The sequence below is a fragment of the Oenanthe melanoleuca genome, chromosome 28 (genome assembly GCF_029582105.1).
Source record: "Oenanthe melanoleuca isolate GR-GAL-2019-014 chromosome 28, OMel1.0, whole genome shotgun sequence".
In the NCBI taxonomy this organism is placed as follows: Eukaryota; Metazoa; Chordata; class Aves; order Passeriformes; family Muscicapidae; genus Oenanthe; species Oenanthe melanoleuca.
The window spans coordinates 3,808,909-3,826,646 of NC_079361.1; the positions used below are offsets into that span (position 1 = coordinate 3,808,909).

A 17,738-nucleotide genomic window follows, 5' to 3' on the forward strand; every position below is an offset into this window, starting at 1 on the left:
CCAGGTTCCCTTTTAACCCCCCCGCATTCCCCTTTGTTACCCCCGGGTACATTTTTGGCATCCCTCTGACACCCCCAGGTACATTTTTCCCCCTCCCAGGTAAATTTTTGGCACCCCGGGGTCCCCCTTCCTTAATGAAAAATTTAATTAATAATTTGAAAAATATCAACTAAAAATCTCTTGCAATTCGGTTTGAAGGGAAAGCTCAAATGCTGATAATAAATCTGCAAAGCATAAATTTGTAAACTTCTTTATAAAAACTCAAAATCTATTAATTCATATTGAGGGCATTGCAAATACTTAGAAACTGTTGTTTTTTTTGTTTTTTTTTAAATAATCAACTGTAGCAAAATTAAAACTCAATGGTGATATTTAGACAAGTGTCCGTTCATATCTGAACAATAACAAATCGCTAAATATAGATTAACTCCAAATTAAATACAAAATGTCCTTGTTCTTTCACCTGTCGCCTCCCCCCTTGGGGACACGTGGTGGGGACAGTGCCACCAGCAGGGAGGGAGCAGCGAGCAGGGACCCTCAGAGGGGGAGGTGACACCCTGGAAGGGACAGGGACCTCATGGTGACATCTCAGAGGGGACAGTGACCTCGTGGTGACACCCTGGAGGGGACAGTGACCTCGTGGTGACATCTCAGAGGGGATAGTGACCCCGTGGTGACACCCTGGAGGGGACAGTTTCTCCTTTGGTGACACCTGGGAGGTGACAGCGACACATCAGAGGCCACCCCGCCCTCCCAGCAGCTCTGTCCCCACCTCAGGGCGTTTCCCCCGCCCCAACCCCAACCCTGACCCTCGCGGTTTGGGGACAAGAGCGCGGAAATCCCCAAACCTGTCCAGAGCTCGGGCGGGACAAAGTGGCGTTTGTGCCAGGGAATGAGGAAGCGGGGCCAGCCCCACGCCCGGTGCCACGTATCCCTCCTGGGGGAGCCACCGGCCGGTTCTCCCCCGCCACCGGCCGATCTGCCCCGTCACCGGCCGGTCCTGCCCCGTCACCGGCCCGTCCTGCCCCGCCACCGGCCGGTCCTGCCCCGCCACCGGCCCGTCCTGCCCCGGCCCCAGCCCGTCCTGCCCCGTCACCGGCCGGTCCTCCCCCGCCACCGGCCGCTCCCGGGGCTCGGGAGGGAAGGGGTTATGGCCACGGCTTCCCGCAGCTCCATCCTCCCCGCTGATCCTCCGTCCCCGACACCCTGAACGTTCCCCGAGGCACTCCCGGCCCCCCGGCACCTCCCGGGACCCCTCCCCGGGACCCCTCCCCGGGACCCCCGGGCTGCTCGGGCTCGGTCCAGCCGGTCCGTCCCGCTCCGCCGGCCAGCAACCTGCTCCTTCTGGGGTAAAGGTTTCTTTCGGCTTTTGTTGATTTTACCCTCTGCTGGAGATAAATTTGGCTCTGCCCCTCCTTGTTTGTGCTGCTTTTGGGGAGGGGTCGCTGCCTCCCACCTCCCCTCCCTCCCTCCTCCCTCCCCGGCCGGGTTCCTTTGGGTGCTGACGCTTCTCTGGAGCCGGTGATCGCAGCGGGGACAGGATCGGGGCCAGCCCCCCAAAATCTGGCTGTTCCCCGGCGGACTCTGCCCTTTGGCACCCCTTGGCACAGCCCCTGCCTGGGAAGGGCACCGAGGGCACAGGGAGGGGCACCGACACCCCGTTTCCCGCTCCTGCTCCCCACTCGGCGCGCCCATTCCAGAAAATTTTTTTTCTGCCCTCCCCTAATCTCTCCCCGAGTCCCGGCCTAACCCCAGTTTAAGCAGGGACTAACCCCGCGCCTCAGGTGCGCGGTTTGGGGTTCTCCTCCTCTTTGAAGTCACCATGGAAGCTCCGCAGGGACCTCGAGACGTGCGGGACCTCACCTTCGGCCCGTGGGATTACGGGGTGTTCGCGCTGATGCTGCTCATCTCCACGGGCATCGGGCTCTTCCACGGGCTGGCCAAGGGCGGCCAGAAAACCTCGGAGGATTTTTTCACGGGCGGCCGGAGGATGTCGGCGCTGCCCGTGGGGCTGTCGCTGTCGGCCAGTTTCATGTCGGCGATCCAGGTGCTGGGGGTGCCGGCCGAGGCGTTCCGCTACGGGGCCAAATTCCTCTGGATGTGCCTGGCGCAGCTCATCAACAGCGCGCTGACCGCGCAGCTCTTCCTGCCCGTCTTCTACCGCCTGGGGCTCACCAGCACCTACGAGGTGGGCAGGGAGGGGACACCGAGGGGACACCGAGGGGACACGGGGGGTGTTGAGCATCGCCGCCGGCGGCTCAAGGGTTAATTTCGCGGAGTGAGGCGTCCCCAGCCCCGCTCCTCCTTCCCCGGGGTTCTGGGGGTCAGTGTCCGGGGTTCTGGTCACTCCCAGCCTCTCAATCCCTGTTCTGGGTTTTGGGGGTCACTCCCTGTCCCTCTCACCCCCTGTCGAGGGGTCGCTCCCAGCCCTTCACCCCTTGTCCTGGGTTTTGGGGGTCACTCCCAACTCTTCACCCCCTGTCCTGGGCTCTGGTCACTCCCAGCCTCTCACCCCCTGTTCTGGGTTCTGGGGGTCACTCCCAGCCCTTCACCCCTTGTCCTGGGTTTTGGGGGTCAATCCCAGCCTCTCAATCCCTGTTCTTGGTTTTGGGGGTCACTCTCTGCCCCTGTAACCCCCTGTCCTGGATTCTGGGGGTCACTCCTTGTCCCTCTCACCCCCTGTTCTGGGTTCTGGGGGTCGCTCCCAGCCCCTCTCACCCCCGTTTTGGGGTCACTCCGGGCTGGCCCCGACGTGCTCCTTGTCCTTGTCCTTGTCGCAGTACCTGGAGCGGCGCTTCAGCCGGAGCGTGCGGCTGTGCGGGACCGTGCAGTACGTGGTGGCCACGGTGCGTGTGTGGCGAGCTTGGGGACAGCGCGGGGACAGCGCGGGGCTCGGGGTGGTGACACCGAGGGGTTCGGAGCGGTGACACCGCGGGGTTCGGGGCAGTGACACCGAGGGGACCCGGAGCGTTGACACCGCGGGGTTTGGAGCGGTGACACCGCGGGGTTTGGAGCGGTGACACCGCGGGGTTCGGGGCGGTGACACTGCAGGGTTCGGAGCGGTGACACCGCGGGATTCGGAGCGGTGACACCGCGGGGTTTGGAGCGGTGACACCGCGGGGTTCGGAGCGGTGACACCGCGGGGTTCGGGGCAGTGACACCGAGGGGACCCGGAGCGTTGACACCGCGGGGTTCGGGGCGGTGACACCGCGGGGTTTGGAGCGGTGACACCGCGGGGTTCGGAGCGGTGACACTGCAGGGATCGGAGCGGTGACACCTCGGGGTTCGGAGCGGTGACACCGCGGCGTTCGGGGCAGTGACACCTCGGGGTTCGGAGCGGTGATACCGCGGGGTTTGGGGTGGTGACACCGCGGGGTTTGGGGTGGTGACACCGAGGGGACCCGGAGCGTTGACACCGCGGGGTTCGGGGCGGTGACACCGCGGGGTTTGGAGCGGTGACACCGCGGGGTTCGGAGCGTTGACACCGCGGGGTTTGGGGTGATGACACCGAGGGGACCCGGAGCGGTGACACCGCGGGGTTCGGAGCGGTGACACTGCGGGGTTCGGAGCGGTGACACTGGGGAGATCGGAGCGGTGACACCGCGGGGTTCGGCGCTGCCCTGAGCCCCGGGCAGGATCCTCCGTCCCGTGCTCGTGTTTTCGTTGGCTCGGAGCGAGCGGAGCGCGGCGGGAGCGCTGTTTGCTGAGAAAACCGGGATGTTTTCTCTGCTCTGTCCCCGCGGTGTCACCTGCTCTGTCCCCGCCGTGTCACCGCCCGGTGTCACCTGCCCCGTGCCCGCGGTGTCACCCCGCGGTGACACGGCGCTGTCCCTCCCTCGCCCCGCAGATGCTCTACACCGGGATCGTCATCTACGCGCCCGCGCTGATCCTAAACCAAGGTGTGGTGGCACCCGGGGCTGCTCCCTGTCCCTGTCCCCATCCAGGTGACAATTCCCCCCCTCTCAGCACCTTCCCTCTCCTCCAGTGACCGGGCTGGACATTTGGGCATCGCTGCTGTCCACGGGGGTCATCTGCACCTTCTACACCACCATAGTGAGCGCGGGAGGGCCGCGGGTGTCCGGGGGTGTCCGGGGGTGTCCCGAGGGTCCTGGGGGTGTCCCGGGGTGCCTCGAAGTGTTCTGGGTGTGTCCCGGGGGGCTCCGGGTGTGTCCTGGAGTGTCCCGGGGTGTCCGGGGGTGTCCCGGGGGTGTCCCGAGGGTCCTGGGGGTGTCCCGGGGGCCGCCGGGTGTGTCCTGGAGTGTCCCGGGGGTGTCTCGTGGGTCTCGGGGGTGTCGCATGTCGCAAGGGTGTCCAGACGTATCCCGACGGTGTTCCGGGCTGTCGCTGGGATGTCCCGGGGTTGTTCTCGGTGTGTCCTGGGATGTCCCGGGGTTGTCCCGTCTGGTCCCGGGGGTCCCGCGGGTGTCCCGGAGTTGTCCCGGGCTATCCCGGGGCTGTCCCGGGGCTGTCCCGGAGTTGTCCCGGGGGTGTCCCGGGGCGCTCAGCCGCGCTCGCTGTGCCGCAGGGCGGGATGAAGGCTGTCATCTGGACCGACGTGTTCCAGGTGTTCGTCATGCTCTCGGGCTTTGTCGCCGTCGCCATCCGCGGGGTGCAGCTGCTGGGGGGTCCCGCCAGGGTGCTGAGCATCGCCGCCAACGGCTCCAGGATCAACTTCGCAGAGTGAGTCCCCCCAAATCCCCGAGACCCCTCTGTGACTGCCCCGGGGTGCTGGGGGGTCACTGTGTCCCCCCAAATCCCCGAGACCCCTCCCCAGCTGCATCGGGGTGCTGGGGGGTCACTGTGTCCCCCCCAAATCTCCGGGACCCCTCTGCAGTGCCCCGGGGTGCTGGGGGGTCACTGTGTCCCCCCCCAAATCCCCTCCCCAGCTGCATCGGGGTGCTGGGGGGTCACTGTGTCCCCCCAAATCCCCAGGACCCCTCTGTGACTGCCCCGGGGTGCTGGGGGGTCACTGTGTCCCCCAAAGCCACGGGGTGGGCACTCGTCTCACCCCCTTACCTGAGGGTTTTGGGGTCACTCCCAGCCCCTCACCCCGAGAGCTCTGGGGTCACTCCCAGCCCCTCGCCCCCCTTCTGGGTTTTGGGGTCACTCCCTACCCCTCACCCCGAGAGCTCTGGGGTCACTCCCAGCCCCTCACCCCCATTCCCGGGTTCTGGGGTCACTCCCACCCCCATTCCCGGGTTCTGGGGTCACTCCCGGCCCCTCTCTCCCCCATTCCCGGGTTCTGGTGTCACTCCCATCCCCATTCCCAGGTTTTGGGGATACTCCCATCCCCTCTCTCCCCTATTCCCGGGTTCTGGGGTGACTCCCGCCCCATTCCCGGGTTCTGGGGTCACTCCCGGCCCCTCTCTCCCCCATTTCCGGGTTTTGGGGTCACTCCCGCCCCATTCCCGGGTTCTGGGGTCACTCCCGGCCCCTCTCTCCCCCATTCCCGGGTTCTGGTGTCACTCCCGGCCCCTCTCTCCCCCATTCCCGGGTTTTGGGGTCACTCCCGCCCCATTCCCGGGTTCTGGGGTCACTCCCGGCCCCTCTCTCCCCCATTCCCGGGTTTTGGGGTCACTCCCGGCCCCTCTCTCCCCCATTCCCGGGTTTTGGGGTCACTCCCGGCCCCTCTCTCCCCCATTCCCGGGTTCTGGTGTCACTCCCGCCCCATTCCCGGGTTCTGGGGTCACTCCCATCCCCATTCCCGGGTTTTGGGGTCACTCCCGCCCCATTCCCGGGTTCTGGTGTCACTCCCATCCCCTCTCTCCCCCATTCCCGGTTTTGGGGTCACTCCCGCCCCATTCCCGGGTTCTGGGGTCACTCCCAGCCCCTCTCCCCCACTCCCGGATTCTGGGGTCACTCCCGGCCCCTCTCTCCCCCATTCCCGGATTCTGGTGTCACTCCCATCCCCTCTCTCCCCCATTCCCGGGTTCTGGGGTCACTCCCGCCCCATTCCCGGGTTTTGGGGTCACTCCCGCTCCATTCCCGGATTCTGGGGTCACTCCCATCCCCATTCCCGGGTTTTGGGGTCACTCCCAGCCCCTCTCCCCCATTCCCAGGTTCTGGGGTCACTCCCATCCCCTCTCTCCCCCATTCCCGGGTTCTGGGGTCACTCCCGCCCCATTCCCGGGTTTCGGGGTCACTCCCGCCCCCATTCCCGGGTTCTGGTGTCACCCCCCGCCCCGCCCCGCCCCGCCCAGCTTTGACCCGGACCCGCGGAGCCGGTACACGGTGTGGTCGCTGGTGCTGGGCGGGACGCTGCTCTGGCTCTCCATGTACGGCGTCAACCAGGCGCAGGTGCAGCGCTACGTGGCGTGCAGGAGCGAGCGGGAGGCCAAGCTGTGAGTGCGGGCCGGGCTCGGCGGGGTCCCGGGAATTGGACGGGTCCCAGGGATCGGAGGGATCCTGGGGATTGGGTGGATCCTGGGAATAGACTGGATCCTGGGAATTGGATGGACCCGGGATCGGCAGGATCCTGGGGATTGGGTGGGTCCCAGGGATCGGAGGGATCCTGGGAATTGGGGGGATCCCGGGGATCGGAGGGATCCTGGGAATTGGGCAGATCATGGGAATCGATTGGACCCTGGGAATTGGGTGGATCCCGGGAATTGGGCATATGCCGGGGATCGACTGGATCCTGGGAATTGGGCAGATCATGGGAATCGATTGGACCCTGGGAATTGGGTGGATCCCGGGAATTGGGCATATGCCGGGGATCGACTGGATCCTGGGAATTGGGCAGATCCTGGGAATTGGGTGGATCCCGGGGATTGGGTGGGTCCTGGGGATTGGGTGGATCCTGGGAATCGGGTGGATCCTAGGAATCGATTGGATCCTGAGAATTGGGTGGGTCCTGGGGATTGGAGGGATCCCGGGAATCAATTGGATTGTGGGGATTGGAGGGATCCTGGGATCAGCTGGATCCCGGGAATTGGGTGGGTCCCGGGAATTGGATGGATCCTGGGAATTGGATGGTTCCTGGGGATCACCTGGATCCCGGGAGTTGGGTGCATCCCAGGGACCGGCTGGATCCTGGGAATTGCCAGATCCTGGTGATTGGCTGGATCCTGGGAATCTGCTGGATCCTGGGAATCTGCTGGATCCCGGGGATGATCCGGATCCCGCTCGGGGGGTTCGCAGGGGTCAGGGGATGCGCTGGCTGCGGCTTTGTCTCCTGCCTGTGCGGCTGTAGCGCCCTGCAAGGACCTGACACCCCACACCGACCCTGCAAGGACCTGGCACTGACCGGACACCCCCACACCGACCCTGCAAGGACCTGACACCCCCACACTGACCCTGCAAGGACCTGGCACAGCCCCTGCACTGACCTGACACCCCCACACTGACCCTGCAAGGACCCGGCACTGACCGGACACCCCACACTGACCCTGCAAGGACCTGGCACAGCTCCTGCACTGACCTGACACCCCACACTGACCCTGCAAGGACCGGACACCCCCACACTGACCCTGCAAGGACCTTGTACCCCTTTAGGAACCCTAAATTCCCGTGACACTCCTGCAAGGACCTTGCACCTTTTTAAGGACCCTGAATTCCCCTGCCAGGACCTTGCACCCCTTTAATGACCCTGAAATAACCCGCAGGACACCCCTGCCAGGACCTTGCACCCCGTTACGGATCCTGAATTCCCCTGCAAGGACCTTGCACCCCGTTATGGATCCTAAATTCCCCTGCCAGGACCTTGCACCCCTTCAGGGACCCTGAATTCCCCTGACACCTCTGCAAGGACCTTGCACCCCCCGTTACGGACCCTGAATTCCCCTGCAAGGACCTCGCACCCCTTTAATGACCCTGAATTCCCCTGACACACCTGCCAGGACCTTGCACCCCGTTACGGATCCTAAATTCCCCTGCAAGGACCCGACACTCAGCCCCTGCACGGACTGAGCTCCTCTTAGGAACCCTGCCAGGACCTTGCATGACCCCCTCACGCCCTGTCAAGACCTGGCACCACTTTAGGGACCCCGAATTCCCCTAAATTCCCCTGCAAGGACCCGACTCTCAGCCGCTGCACGGACTGAGCCCCTCTTAGGAACCCCGCCAGGACCTTGCATGACCCCCTCGCGCCCTGCCAGGACCTGGCAGGTGTCCAGTGCCCTGGCAGGACCTGTGCCCCCCCCCAGGGCGCTGCTGGTCAATCAAGTGGGGCTTTTCTGCATCGTGGGCAGCGCGGTCGCCTGCGGGCTCGTCATGTTCGCGCTCTATCGCCACTGTGACCCGCTGCTGGCCGGCGCCATCGCCGCGCCCGACCAGGTACGGCCCCCCGGGGTCCTGTTCCCTTCCAGGACCTCCCAAGGCAGCGAGGTCACAGGCGGTTTTGGGGTCCTGTTCCCTTCCAGGACCTTCCAAGGCAGCGGGATCACAGGGGGTTTTGGGGTCCTGTCCCTTCCAGGACCTTCCAAGGCAGTGGGGTCACAGGCGGTTTTGGGGTCCTGTTCCCTTCCAGGACCTCCCAAGGCAGCGGGATCACAGGCGGTTTTGGGGTCCTGTCCCTTCCAGGACCTTCCAAGGCAGTGGGGTCACAGGCGGTTTTGGGGTCCTGTTCCCTTCCAGGACCTCCCAAGGCAGTGGGGTCAGAGCGGGTTTTGGGGTCCTGTTCCCTTCCAGGACCTCCCAAGGCAGTGGGGTCAGAGCGGGTTTTGGGGTCCTGTTCCCTTCCAGGACCTTCCAAGGCAGTGGGGTCAGAGCGGGTTTTGGGGTCCTGTTCCCTTCCAGGACCTTCCAAGGCAGTGGGGTCACAGGCGGTTTTGGGGTCCTGTTCCCTTCCAGGACCTTCCAAGGCAGTGGGGTCAGAGGGGGTTTTGGGGTTCCTTGGGGTCCTGTCCCTTCCAGGACCTTCAAAGGCAGTGGGGTCAGAGCGGGTTTTGGGGTCCTGTTCCCTTCCAGGACCTTCCAAAGCAATGGGGTCACAGAGGGTTTTGGGGTCCTGTTCCCTTCCAGGACCTTCCAAGGCAGTGAGGTCACAGAGGGTTTTGGGGTCCCTCGGGGTCCTGTTCCCTTCCAGGACCTTCCAAAGCAGTGGGGTCACAGGGGGTTTTGGGGTCCCCCGGGGTCCTGTTCCCTTCCAGGACTCCCCAGGCAGCAGGATGGGATTTTGGGGGGGGTCTCAGGGAGTTTTGGGGTCCCCCAGGATCCTACACCTTCCAGCACCCCCTGAAGCAGTGGGGTGGGAATTTGGGGTGCTCTCAGTGGGTTTTGGGGTCCCCTGGAGTTCTGCCCTCTCCATCACTCCCTGAGGCAGTGGGATGAGTTTTGGGGGTTCTCAGGGTGTTTTGGGGTCTCCTTGGGGTCTGAATCCTTTCCATCACTCCCTGAGGCAGTGGGATGAGAGTTTTGGGGTTCCCATGAGTTTTTGGGGTGTCGCGCCCCCCTTTACACCCCCCGTCCCCCCAGTACATGCCCTACCTGGTCCTGGACATCTTCCAGAGCGCCCCGGGGGTGCCGGGGCTGTTCCTGGCCTGCGCCTACAGCGGGACCCTCAGGTGAGGGGGGTCCCCACCTGGGATTTGGGGGGTCTGAGGGGTTTGAGGGATTTGGGGGATTTGGGGGGGTTTGGGGTTTTTGGGTTAATTTGGGGGATTTTGGTGCTGGGGCTGTTCCTGGCCTGCGCCTACAGCGGGACCCTCAGGTGAGGGGGGGTCTGCACCCCGGGATTTGGGGGTTTGGGGGGTCTGGGGGATTTGGGGGAATGTGGGGGATTTGGAGGATTTGGAGGGTTTGGGGGATTTGGGGGATTTGAGGGATTTGGGGGGTTTGGGGGGGTTTGGGGTTTTTGGGTTAATTTGGGGGATTTGGGTGCTGGGGCTGTTCCTGGCCTGCGCCTACAGCGGGACCCTCAGGTGAGGGGGGATCCCCACACGGGGTTTGGGGGTTTGGGGGATTTGAGGGGTTTGGGGGATTTGGGGGGTTTGGGGGATTTGAGGGGTTTGGGGGGGTTTTGGGGTTTGGTGTGGGGGGTGGGGGTTTGGGGGATTTGGGAGGTTTGAGGGGTTTTGGGGGATTTGGGGTATTATTTGAGGGATTATTTGGGGGTTTTGGGGGATTATGGGGGTTTGGGGGATTTGAGGGATTTGGGGGATTTTGGGGTTTGGTGGGTGAGGGGAGTTTGGAGGGTTTTAGGGGCTCCTTGTTTTGGGGTGTTTTAGGGACGGGGGTGTGATTTGGGGAGTTTGGGGGATTGGGAAGGGGGATTTGGGGCCGGGGGTGACGGGGGCTCGGCGTGCCCAGCACGGCCTCCACCTCCATCAACGCCATGGCCGCCGTCACCGTGGAGGATCTGGTGAAGCCGCGGCTGCCGGCGCTGTCCCCGCGGCGCCTGACGCTCATCTGCAAGGGGCTCTGTGAGTGTCACCCTGCTGGGGCTGTCACCCTGCTGGGGCTGTCACCCTGCTGGGGGCTGTCACCCTGCTGGGGCTGTCACCCTGCTGGGGACATGTCACCCTACAGAGATGTGTCACCCCATAGAGACCTGTCACCTCACAGGGACCTGTCACCCTGCTGGGGCTGTCACCCTGCTGGGGCTGTCACCCTGCTGGGGCTGTCACCCCACAGGGATGTGTCACCCTGCTGGGGCTGTCACCCTGCTGGGGGCTGTCACCCTTCTGGGGCCTGTCACCCTGCTGGGGATGTCACCCTGCTGGGGACTGTGACCCCTGCTGGGGCTGTCACCCTGCTGGGGGCTGTCACCCTGCTGGGGACTGTCACCCCTGCTGGGGCTGTCACCCTGCTGGGGCTGTCACCCCTGCTGGGGACATGTCACCCTGCTGGGGACTGTCACCCCTCCTGGGGATGTGTCACCCCATAGAGACCTGTCACCCCACAGGGACGTGTCACCCCACAGGGATCTGTCACCCCACAGAGATCTGTCACCCCTGCTGGGGATGTGTCACCTCACAGGGGCGTGTCACCCCTCCTAGGGACCTGTCACCCCACAGGGATGTGTCACCTCACAGGGGCATGTCACCCCTGCTGGGGGCCTGTCACCCCACAGGGACGTGTCACCCCACAGGGATCTGTCACCCCTGCTGGGGATGTGTCACCTCACAGGGGCATGTCACCCCTCCTGGGGACCTGTCACCCCACAGGGATGTGTCACCCTATAGAGACTTGTCACCCCTGCTGGGGGCCTATCACCCCACAGGGACGTGTCACCCCACAGGGACCTGTCACCCTGCAGGGACATGTCACCCCTCAGGGATCTGTCACCTCAACTTGGGATGTGCCAGGCTGTGCCATCCCATGCCAATCCCATCCAATCAATCCCATCCCATCCAACCCATTGATCCCATTGATCTCATCCCAATCCTAGTCCCATTAATTCCATTGATCCCATCCCAATCCCATTCATCCCATTGATGCCATCCCAGTCCCATTGATCCCGTTGATCCCAGTCCCATTGATCCCGTTGATCCCATCCCAGTTCCACTGATCCCACTGATCCCATTGATCCCATCCCAGTTCCACTGATCCCATTGATTCCATTGATTCCATCCCAGTCCCATTGAAACCATTGATCCCATCCAGTCCCATTGATTCCATTGATTCCATCCCAGTCCCATTGAAACCATTGATCCCACCCCAGTCTCATTGATCCCATTGATCCCGTTGATCCCAGTCCCAATCCCATTCATCCCATTGATTCCATTCCAGTCCCATTGATCCCGTTGATCCCACCCCAGTCTCATTGATCCCATTGATCCCGTTGATCCCAGTCCCAATCCCATTCATCCCATTGATCACATCCCAGTTCCGTTGATCCCATTGATCCCATCCCAGTCCCATTGATCCAATTGATCCCATTGATTCCAATCCAAACAATCCCATCCCATCCCATCAACCGCTATCCCATCCCATCAATCCCAATCCCACCCCAATCCTGTCCAATCAATCCTATTTATCCCATTGATCCCATTGATCCCATTGATCCCATCCCAGTCCCATTGAACCCACTGTTCATATCCCAGTCCCATTGATTCCATTGATCCCATTGATCCCATTTGATCCCAATCCCAACAATCCCAACAATCCCAACAATCCCAACAATCCCAACAATCCCATCCCATCCCATCCCATTATCCCATTATCCCATCCCATTATCCCATTATCCCATTATCCCATTATCCCATCCCATCCCATTATCCCATCCCATATTCCCACCCCATATTCCCACAGCTCTCACCTACGGCACCTCGTGCATCACCGTGGCCGCTCTGTCCTCGCTGCTGGGGGGGGGTGTCCTGCAGGTGAGAGCCCCAAAAAGATCCCAAATCCCCTCCCTCGGCTTCAATCCTCCCAAAAAACCCCAAACCCCCCAAACCCCTCCCCACTGTCACTGCCCACTCAAGTGGGGACACGATGGGGACACGGCCACGCTCTGGTGGCACCTAGAGAGCCCTCGAGGACAGGGGGGTGGGGCTGTGCCAGGCACCCCCTGGAGCTCTCCCCGACCCCAAAAAATCCCCCAAAAACCCAAAATCCCCCAACTCCCCCCGTGCTGTCGCTGCCCACTCAAGTGGGGACAGTGGGGACACGATGTGGACACAGCAGGGACACAGAGGGGACACAGCCACGCTCTGGTGGCACCTGGAGAGCCCTCGAGGAGGGGGTTGGGGCAGTGCCAGGCACCCCCTGGAGCTCTCCCAGAACCCAAAAAATCCCCCAAAAACCCAAAATCCCCCAACTCCCCCCGTGCTGTCACTGCCCACCCCAGAGGGGACAAAGAGGGGACACAAAGGGGACACAGTGGGGACACGGAGGGGACACGGCCACGCTCTGGTGACACTGGAGAGCCCTTGAGGAGGGGTTTGGGGCAGTGCCAGGCACCCCTGGAGCTCTCCCAGATCCCAAAAACCTCCCCCAGACCCCCCAAAAAACCCCAAAAATTCCCAAAACCCCCCAAACCCCTCCCCACTGTCACTGCCCACCCAAGCGGGGACACGATGGGGACACAGTGGGGACACAGAGGGGACACGGCCACGCTCTGGTGACACTGGACAACCCTTGAGGAGGGGGTTTGCAGTGCCAGGCACCCCTGGAGCTCTTCAAGACCCCAAAAACCTCCCCCAGACCCCCCAAAAAACCCCAAAAATTCCCAAACCCCTCCCACTGTCACTGCCCACCCAAGCGGGGACACAGAGGGGACACAGAGGGGACACGGCCACACTCTGGTGACACCTGGACAACCCTTGAGAAGGGGTTTGGGGCAGTGCCAGGCACCCCCTGGAGCTCTCCCAGACCCCAAAAAATCCCCCAAAAACCCAAAATCCCCAAACCTCTCCCCACTGTCACTGCCCACCCAAGCGGGGACACAGAGGGGACACAGAGGGGACAAAATGGGGACACGGCCACGCTCTGGTGACACTGGAGAGCCCTTGAGGAGGGGGTTGGGGCAGTGCCAGGCACCCCCCGGAGCTCTCCCAGACCCCAAAAAACCCCAAAAAAGCCCCAAACGCGCAGGGCTCGTTCACGGTGATGGGGGTGATCAGCGGGCCCCTGCTCGGCGCCTTCGTGCTCGGGATGTTCCTGCCCCGCTGCGGCAGCGCCGTGAGAGGCGGTGTGGGGTGGGGGTGTGGGGTTTGGGGTTTGGGATTTGGGGTTTGGGGTTTGGGGTGACGGGTGATGGGTTTGGGGGATTTAGGGTTTAGGGTGTGGGGGGTTTGGGGTGAGGGGTGAAGGGTTTGGGGGATTTGGGGTTTGGGGGATTTGGGGTTTGGGGGATTTGGGGGTTTGGGGGATCGGGTGTTGGGGGGTTTGGGGTTGGGGTTTTGGGGTTTGGGGGTTGGGGATGTTGGGGTTTGGGGTTTGGGGGTTTGGGGGATCGGGTGTGGGGGGTTTGGGGGATTCGGGGTTTGGGGGGTTTGGGGTGAGGGGGATTTGGGGTGTGGGGGATTTGGGGTTTGGTGTGGGGGGTGTGGGGTGTGGGGGTTTGGGGTGAGGGGTTTGGGGGATTTGAGGTTTGGGGGGTTTTGGGTTTGGGGTTTGGGGGGTTGGGGAGTGGGGTTTGGGGTGTGGGGTTTATGGGTTTGGGGGATTTGGGGTTTGGGGGATTTGGGGTTTGGGGTTTGAGGGGTTTGGAGGGTTTGGGGGATCGGGTGTGGGGGGTTTGGGGGATTTGGGGTTTGGGGTTTGGGGGATTTGGGGTTTGGGGGGTTTGGGGTTTGGGGGATCGGGTGTGGGGGGTTTGGGGTTGGGGGTTGGGGTTTGGGGTGTGGGGGGTTTGGGGGATCGGGTGTGGGGGGTTTGGGGGATTCGGGGTTTGGGGGGTTTGGGGTGAGGGGGATTTGGGGTGTGGGGGATTTGGGGTTTGGGGTGAGGGGTTTGGGGGATTTGAGGTTTGGGGGGTTTTGGGTTTGGGGTTTGGGGGGGTTGGGGAGTGGGGTTTGGGGTGTGGGGGGTTTGGGGTTTGGGGTTTGAGGGGTTTGGGGTTTGGGGGATCGGGTGTGGGGGGTTTGGGGTTGGGGGATTTTGGGGTTTGGGGTGTGGGGGGTTTGGGGTTTGGGGGATTGGGGTTGTGGGGTTTGGGGTTTGGGGGGTTTGGGGTGTGGGGGTTGGGGGGGTGTGGGGTTTGGGGTTTGGGTCTTGGGTTTGGGGTTTGGGGATGGGGGCATGGGGAGTGGGGTGAGGGGGATTTGGGGTTTGGAGGATCGGGGCTTGGGAGTGGGGAGTGGGGTGAGGGGGGTTTGGAGGATTGGGGTTTGGGGAGTGGGGGGTTTGGGGTGAGGGGTGTGGGAGTGGGGAGTGGGGTGTGGGGATTCGGGGTTTGGGGTGTGGGGAGTGGGGTTTGGGGGATTGGGGATTTGGCGTGAGGGGTTTGGGGTATTTGGGGCATTTGGGGTTAGGGGTGAAGGTTTTGGGGGATTTGGGGTTTGGGGGATTTGGGGTTTGGGGGATTTGGGGTTTGGGGTGTGGGGGATTTGGGGTTAGGGGTGAGGGGTATTTGGGGATTTGGGGTTGGGGGATTTGGGATTTGGAGTGTGGGGTGTGGGGATTGGGGTAAGGGGTTTGGGATTTCGGGATTGGGGTTTGGGGCATTGGGGATTGGGGAATTTGGGGTTTGGGGATTTGGTTATTTGTGGATCTGGGGTTTGGGATTTCGGGATTGGGGTTTGGGGCATTGGGGTTTGGGGCATTGGGGATTGGGGGATTTGGTTATTTGTGGATCTGGGGTTTGGGGTTTGGGGATTTTGGGGAATCTGGGGTTTAGGGTTTGAGGGATTTGAGTGTTGGGTGTTTGGGGGTATTTGGGGTCTGCGCGGCTTGGAGGATTTGGGGGTGGGGCGGTTCTGCCGTTCAGCCACATTTGGGATATTTGAGGTTTTTGAGGGGGTCTCTGCAGCCCCCCCGGACCTCGCTGACCCCGTGTCCCTGTCCCTGTCCCTGTCCCTGTCCCCATCCCCTGTCCCTGTCCCCTGTCCCCATCCCCTGTCCCTTTCCCTGTCCCCTGTCCCTGTCCCCATCCCTGTCCCCTGTCCCCGTCCCCATCCCTGTCCCTGTCCCCTGTCCCATCCCTGTCCCCGTCCTGTCGCTGTCCCTGTCCCCGTCCTGTCGCTGTCCCTGTCGCTGTCGCTGTCGCTGTCGCAGGCCGTGCTGGGCGGTCTGGCCGTGGGCCTGGCGCTGTCCCTGTGGGTGGCCGTGGGTGCCACCCTGTACCCGCCCAGCGCGGCCACCATGGGGGTGCTGCCAACCTCGGGGGCGCTGTGTCCCCCCCGCAACGCCACCAGCGCCACCAGCGCCACCAGCGGCACCGCCCTGCCCGCGCCGCCGCCGGAGCCGCTGCGGTGAGCGGGGTGGGGACAGCGCGGGGGTGGCACTGTCACTGGGGTGGCACGGATCTGTCACTGGGGTGGCACGGACCTGTCACTGGGGTGGCACGGATCTGTCACTGTCCCACGGGGTGGCACAGCCCTGTCACTGTCCCCTGGGGTGGCACAGAACTGTCACTGGGGTGGCACAGCCCTGTCACTGTCACTGGGGTGGCACGGACCTGTCACTGGGGTGGCACGGACCTGTCACTGTCCCACGGGGTGGCACAGCACTGTCATTGTCCCCTGGAGTGGCACAGCCCTGTCACTGTCCCCTGGGGTGGCGCAGATCTGTCACTGGAGTGGCACAGCCCTGTCCCTGACCCTGGGGTGTCACAGCACTGTCACTGTCCCTGGGGTGTCACAGCCCTGCCATTGTCCCCTGGGGTGTCACAGCCCTGTCATTGTCACTGGGGTGGCACAGCCCTGTCCTGCCGGACGTGATGTCACACCCCTGTCCCTGTCCCCTGTGACATCTCATGATTGTCCCTGCTGGCTGTGATGTCACACTGCTGTCCCTCTGCCCTGTGATGTCACAGCCCTGTCCGTGCTTGTTGTGACATCGTGACAATGTCCCTGCTCCTTATGATGTCACACTGCTTCCCTTGTCCCTTATGACATCACAGCCTGTCCCTGTTTGTTGTGACATCACCCTGCTGTCCCCACTCCTTGTGACATCACATCCCTGTCCCTGCTGGCTGTGATGTCACAGCTCTGTCCCTGCTTATGGCATCACAGCAATGTCCCCATTCCCTGTGATGTCACCCCTGTCCCCATCCCTGTGATGTCACCCCTGTCCCCATCCCTGTGACGTCACACTGTCCCCATCCCTGTGATGTCACACTGTCCCCTCCCAGCCCGGCCATCCTGGGTGAGTTCTACTCCATGTCCTACCTGTACTACGGCGCCTTGGGGACACTGGGGACCGTGGGGACAGGGGCCCTGCTCAGCCTCCTGCCAGGTGAGCCTGGGGTGACCATGTCACCTGCAGTGTCACCCCCTGTCACCTCTCCCTGTCACTCCTCCCTGGCACCCTTCTCTGTGACCCCACTCCTGTCACCTCCCTCTGTCACCTCTCCCTGCCATCCCTCCCTGTCACCCCCTGTCACCCTGTCCCTGTCATCCCCACCATCACCCTGTCCTTGTCACCCTCCCTGTCACCTCTCCCTGTCACCCCTCTCTGTGACCCTATTCCTGTCACCCCCTTCTGTCCCCTTGTCCCTGTTCCCCATCCCTGTCACCCCATCCCTGTCACCCCTCCTTGTCACCCTGTCCCTGTCACTCCCTGTCACCGTGTCCCCTCCCGGCAGGGCCAGCCCGGCAGAGCCGCCGTCCCCAGGGTGTGCTGTGGTGGGACATCGTCAAGGCCACACCCCCGGATGTCCCCAAGGGTGACAACAGCCCCGGGGACGAGCCCCCGGACAAGGCCGGGGTGACCCAGGCGCTGCTGGAGAGGCCGGACGGGGAGGGGACAGCCCCGTGTGACACCGCCAAGGGTGGCACTGTCACCGAGAGCGACGTGTAGGGGACAGCGGGGTGGGGACACGGGGACAGCGGGGTGGGGACATGGGGACACTGTGCTGGCCCAAATAAAAGAGCTGCTGATCCTGGACACAGCCTGTCCTTGAGGGGACAGGGAGGGGACAGGGTGGCGGGGGGCGACAGGGACAGGATGACAATGAGGGGTGACAGGGATGGGGTGACAGGGTGACAATGAGGGGGTGACAAGGACAGGGTGACTGGGTGACAGGGAGGGGTGACAAGGATGGGGTAACAGGGTGGGAGGGGGTGACAAGGACAGGGTGACAATGAGGGGGTGACAGGGACAAGGGGACAAGGACAGGGTGACAGGGAGGTGGCACGGGAGGTGACACGGGAGGGGACATGGCCGCTGTCCCTCAGGTGACGTGGCTGGAA

General features: G+C 63.1%; 1 protein-coding gene across 1 annotated transcript; it reads left to right on the plus strand.

Moving 5' to 3' along the window:
- Nucleotides 1-1,617: 1,617 nt before the first annotated feature.
- SLC5A5 (solute carrier family 5 member 5) lies at nt 1,618-17,432 on the plus strand. Its single transcript, XM_056512715.1, has 14 exons — nt 1,618-2,188; nt 2,781-2,846; nt 3,848-3,899; nt 3,986-4,053; nt 4,526-4,680; nt 6,201-6,341; nt 8,145-8,274; nt 9,415-9,503; nt 10,249-10,361; nt 12,193-12,263; nt 13,477-13,563; nt 15,601-15,797; nt 16,679-16,782; nt 17,132-17,432. Exons 1-14 carry the CDS (start codon nt 1,823-1,825, stop codon nt 17,344-17,346), a joined length of 1,854 nt encoding a protein of 617 aa, XP_056368690.1. The 5' UTR covers nt 1,618-1,822; the 3' UTR covers nt 17,347-17,432.
- The last annotated feature ends 306 nt before the right edge of the window (nt 17,433-17,738 follow it).

Coding starts and splice junctions, on each gene's coding strand:
- SLC5A5 (XM_056512715.1), top strand. CDS start 1,823: ATGGAAGCTCCGCAGGGACCTCGAGACGTGCGGGACCTCACCTTCGGC. Junction 2,189..2,780: donor GGCTCACCAGCACCTACGAG/GTGGGCAGGGAG, acceptor TCCTTGTCGCAG/TACCTGGAGCGGCGCTTCAG. Junction 3,900..3,985: donor CGCGCTGATCCTAAACCAAG/GTGTGGTGGCAC, acceptor CCTCTCCTCCAG/TGACCGGGCTGGACATTTGG.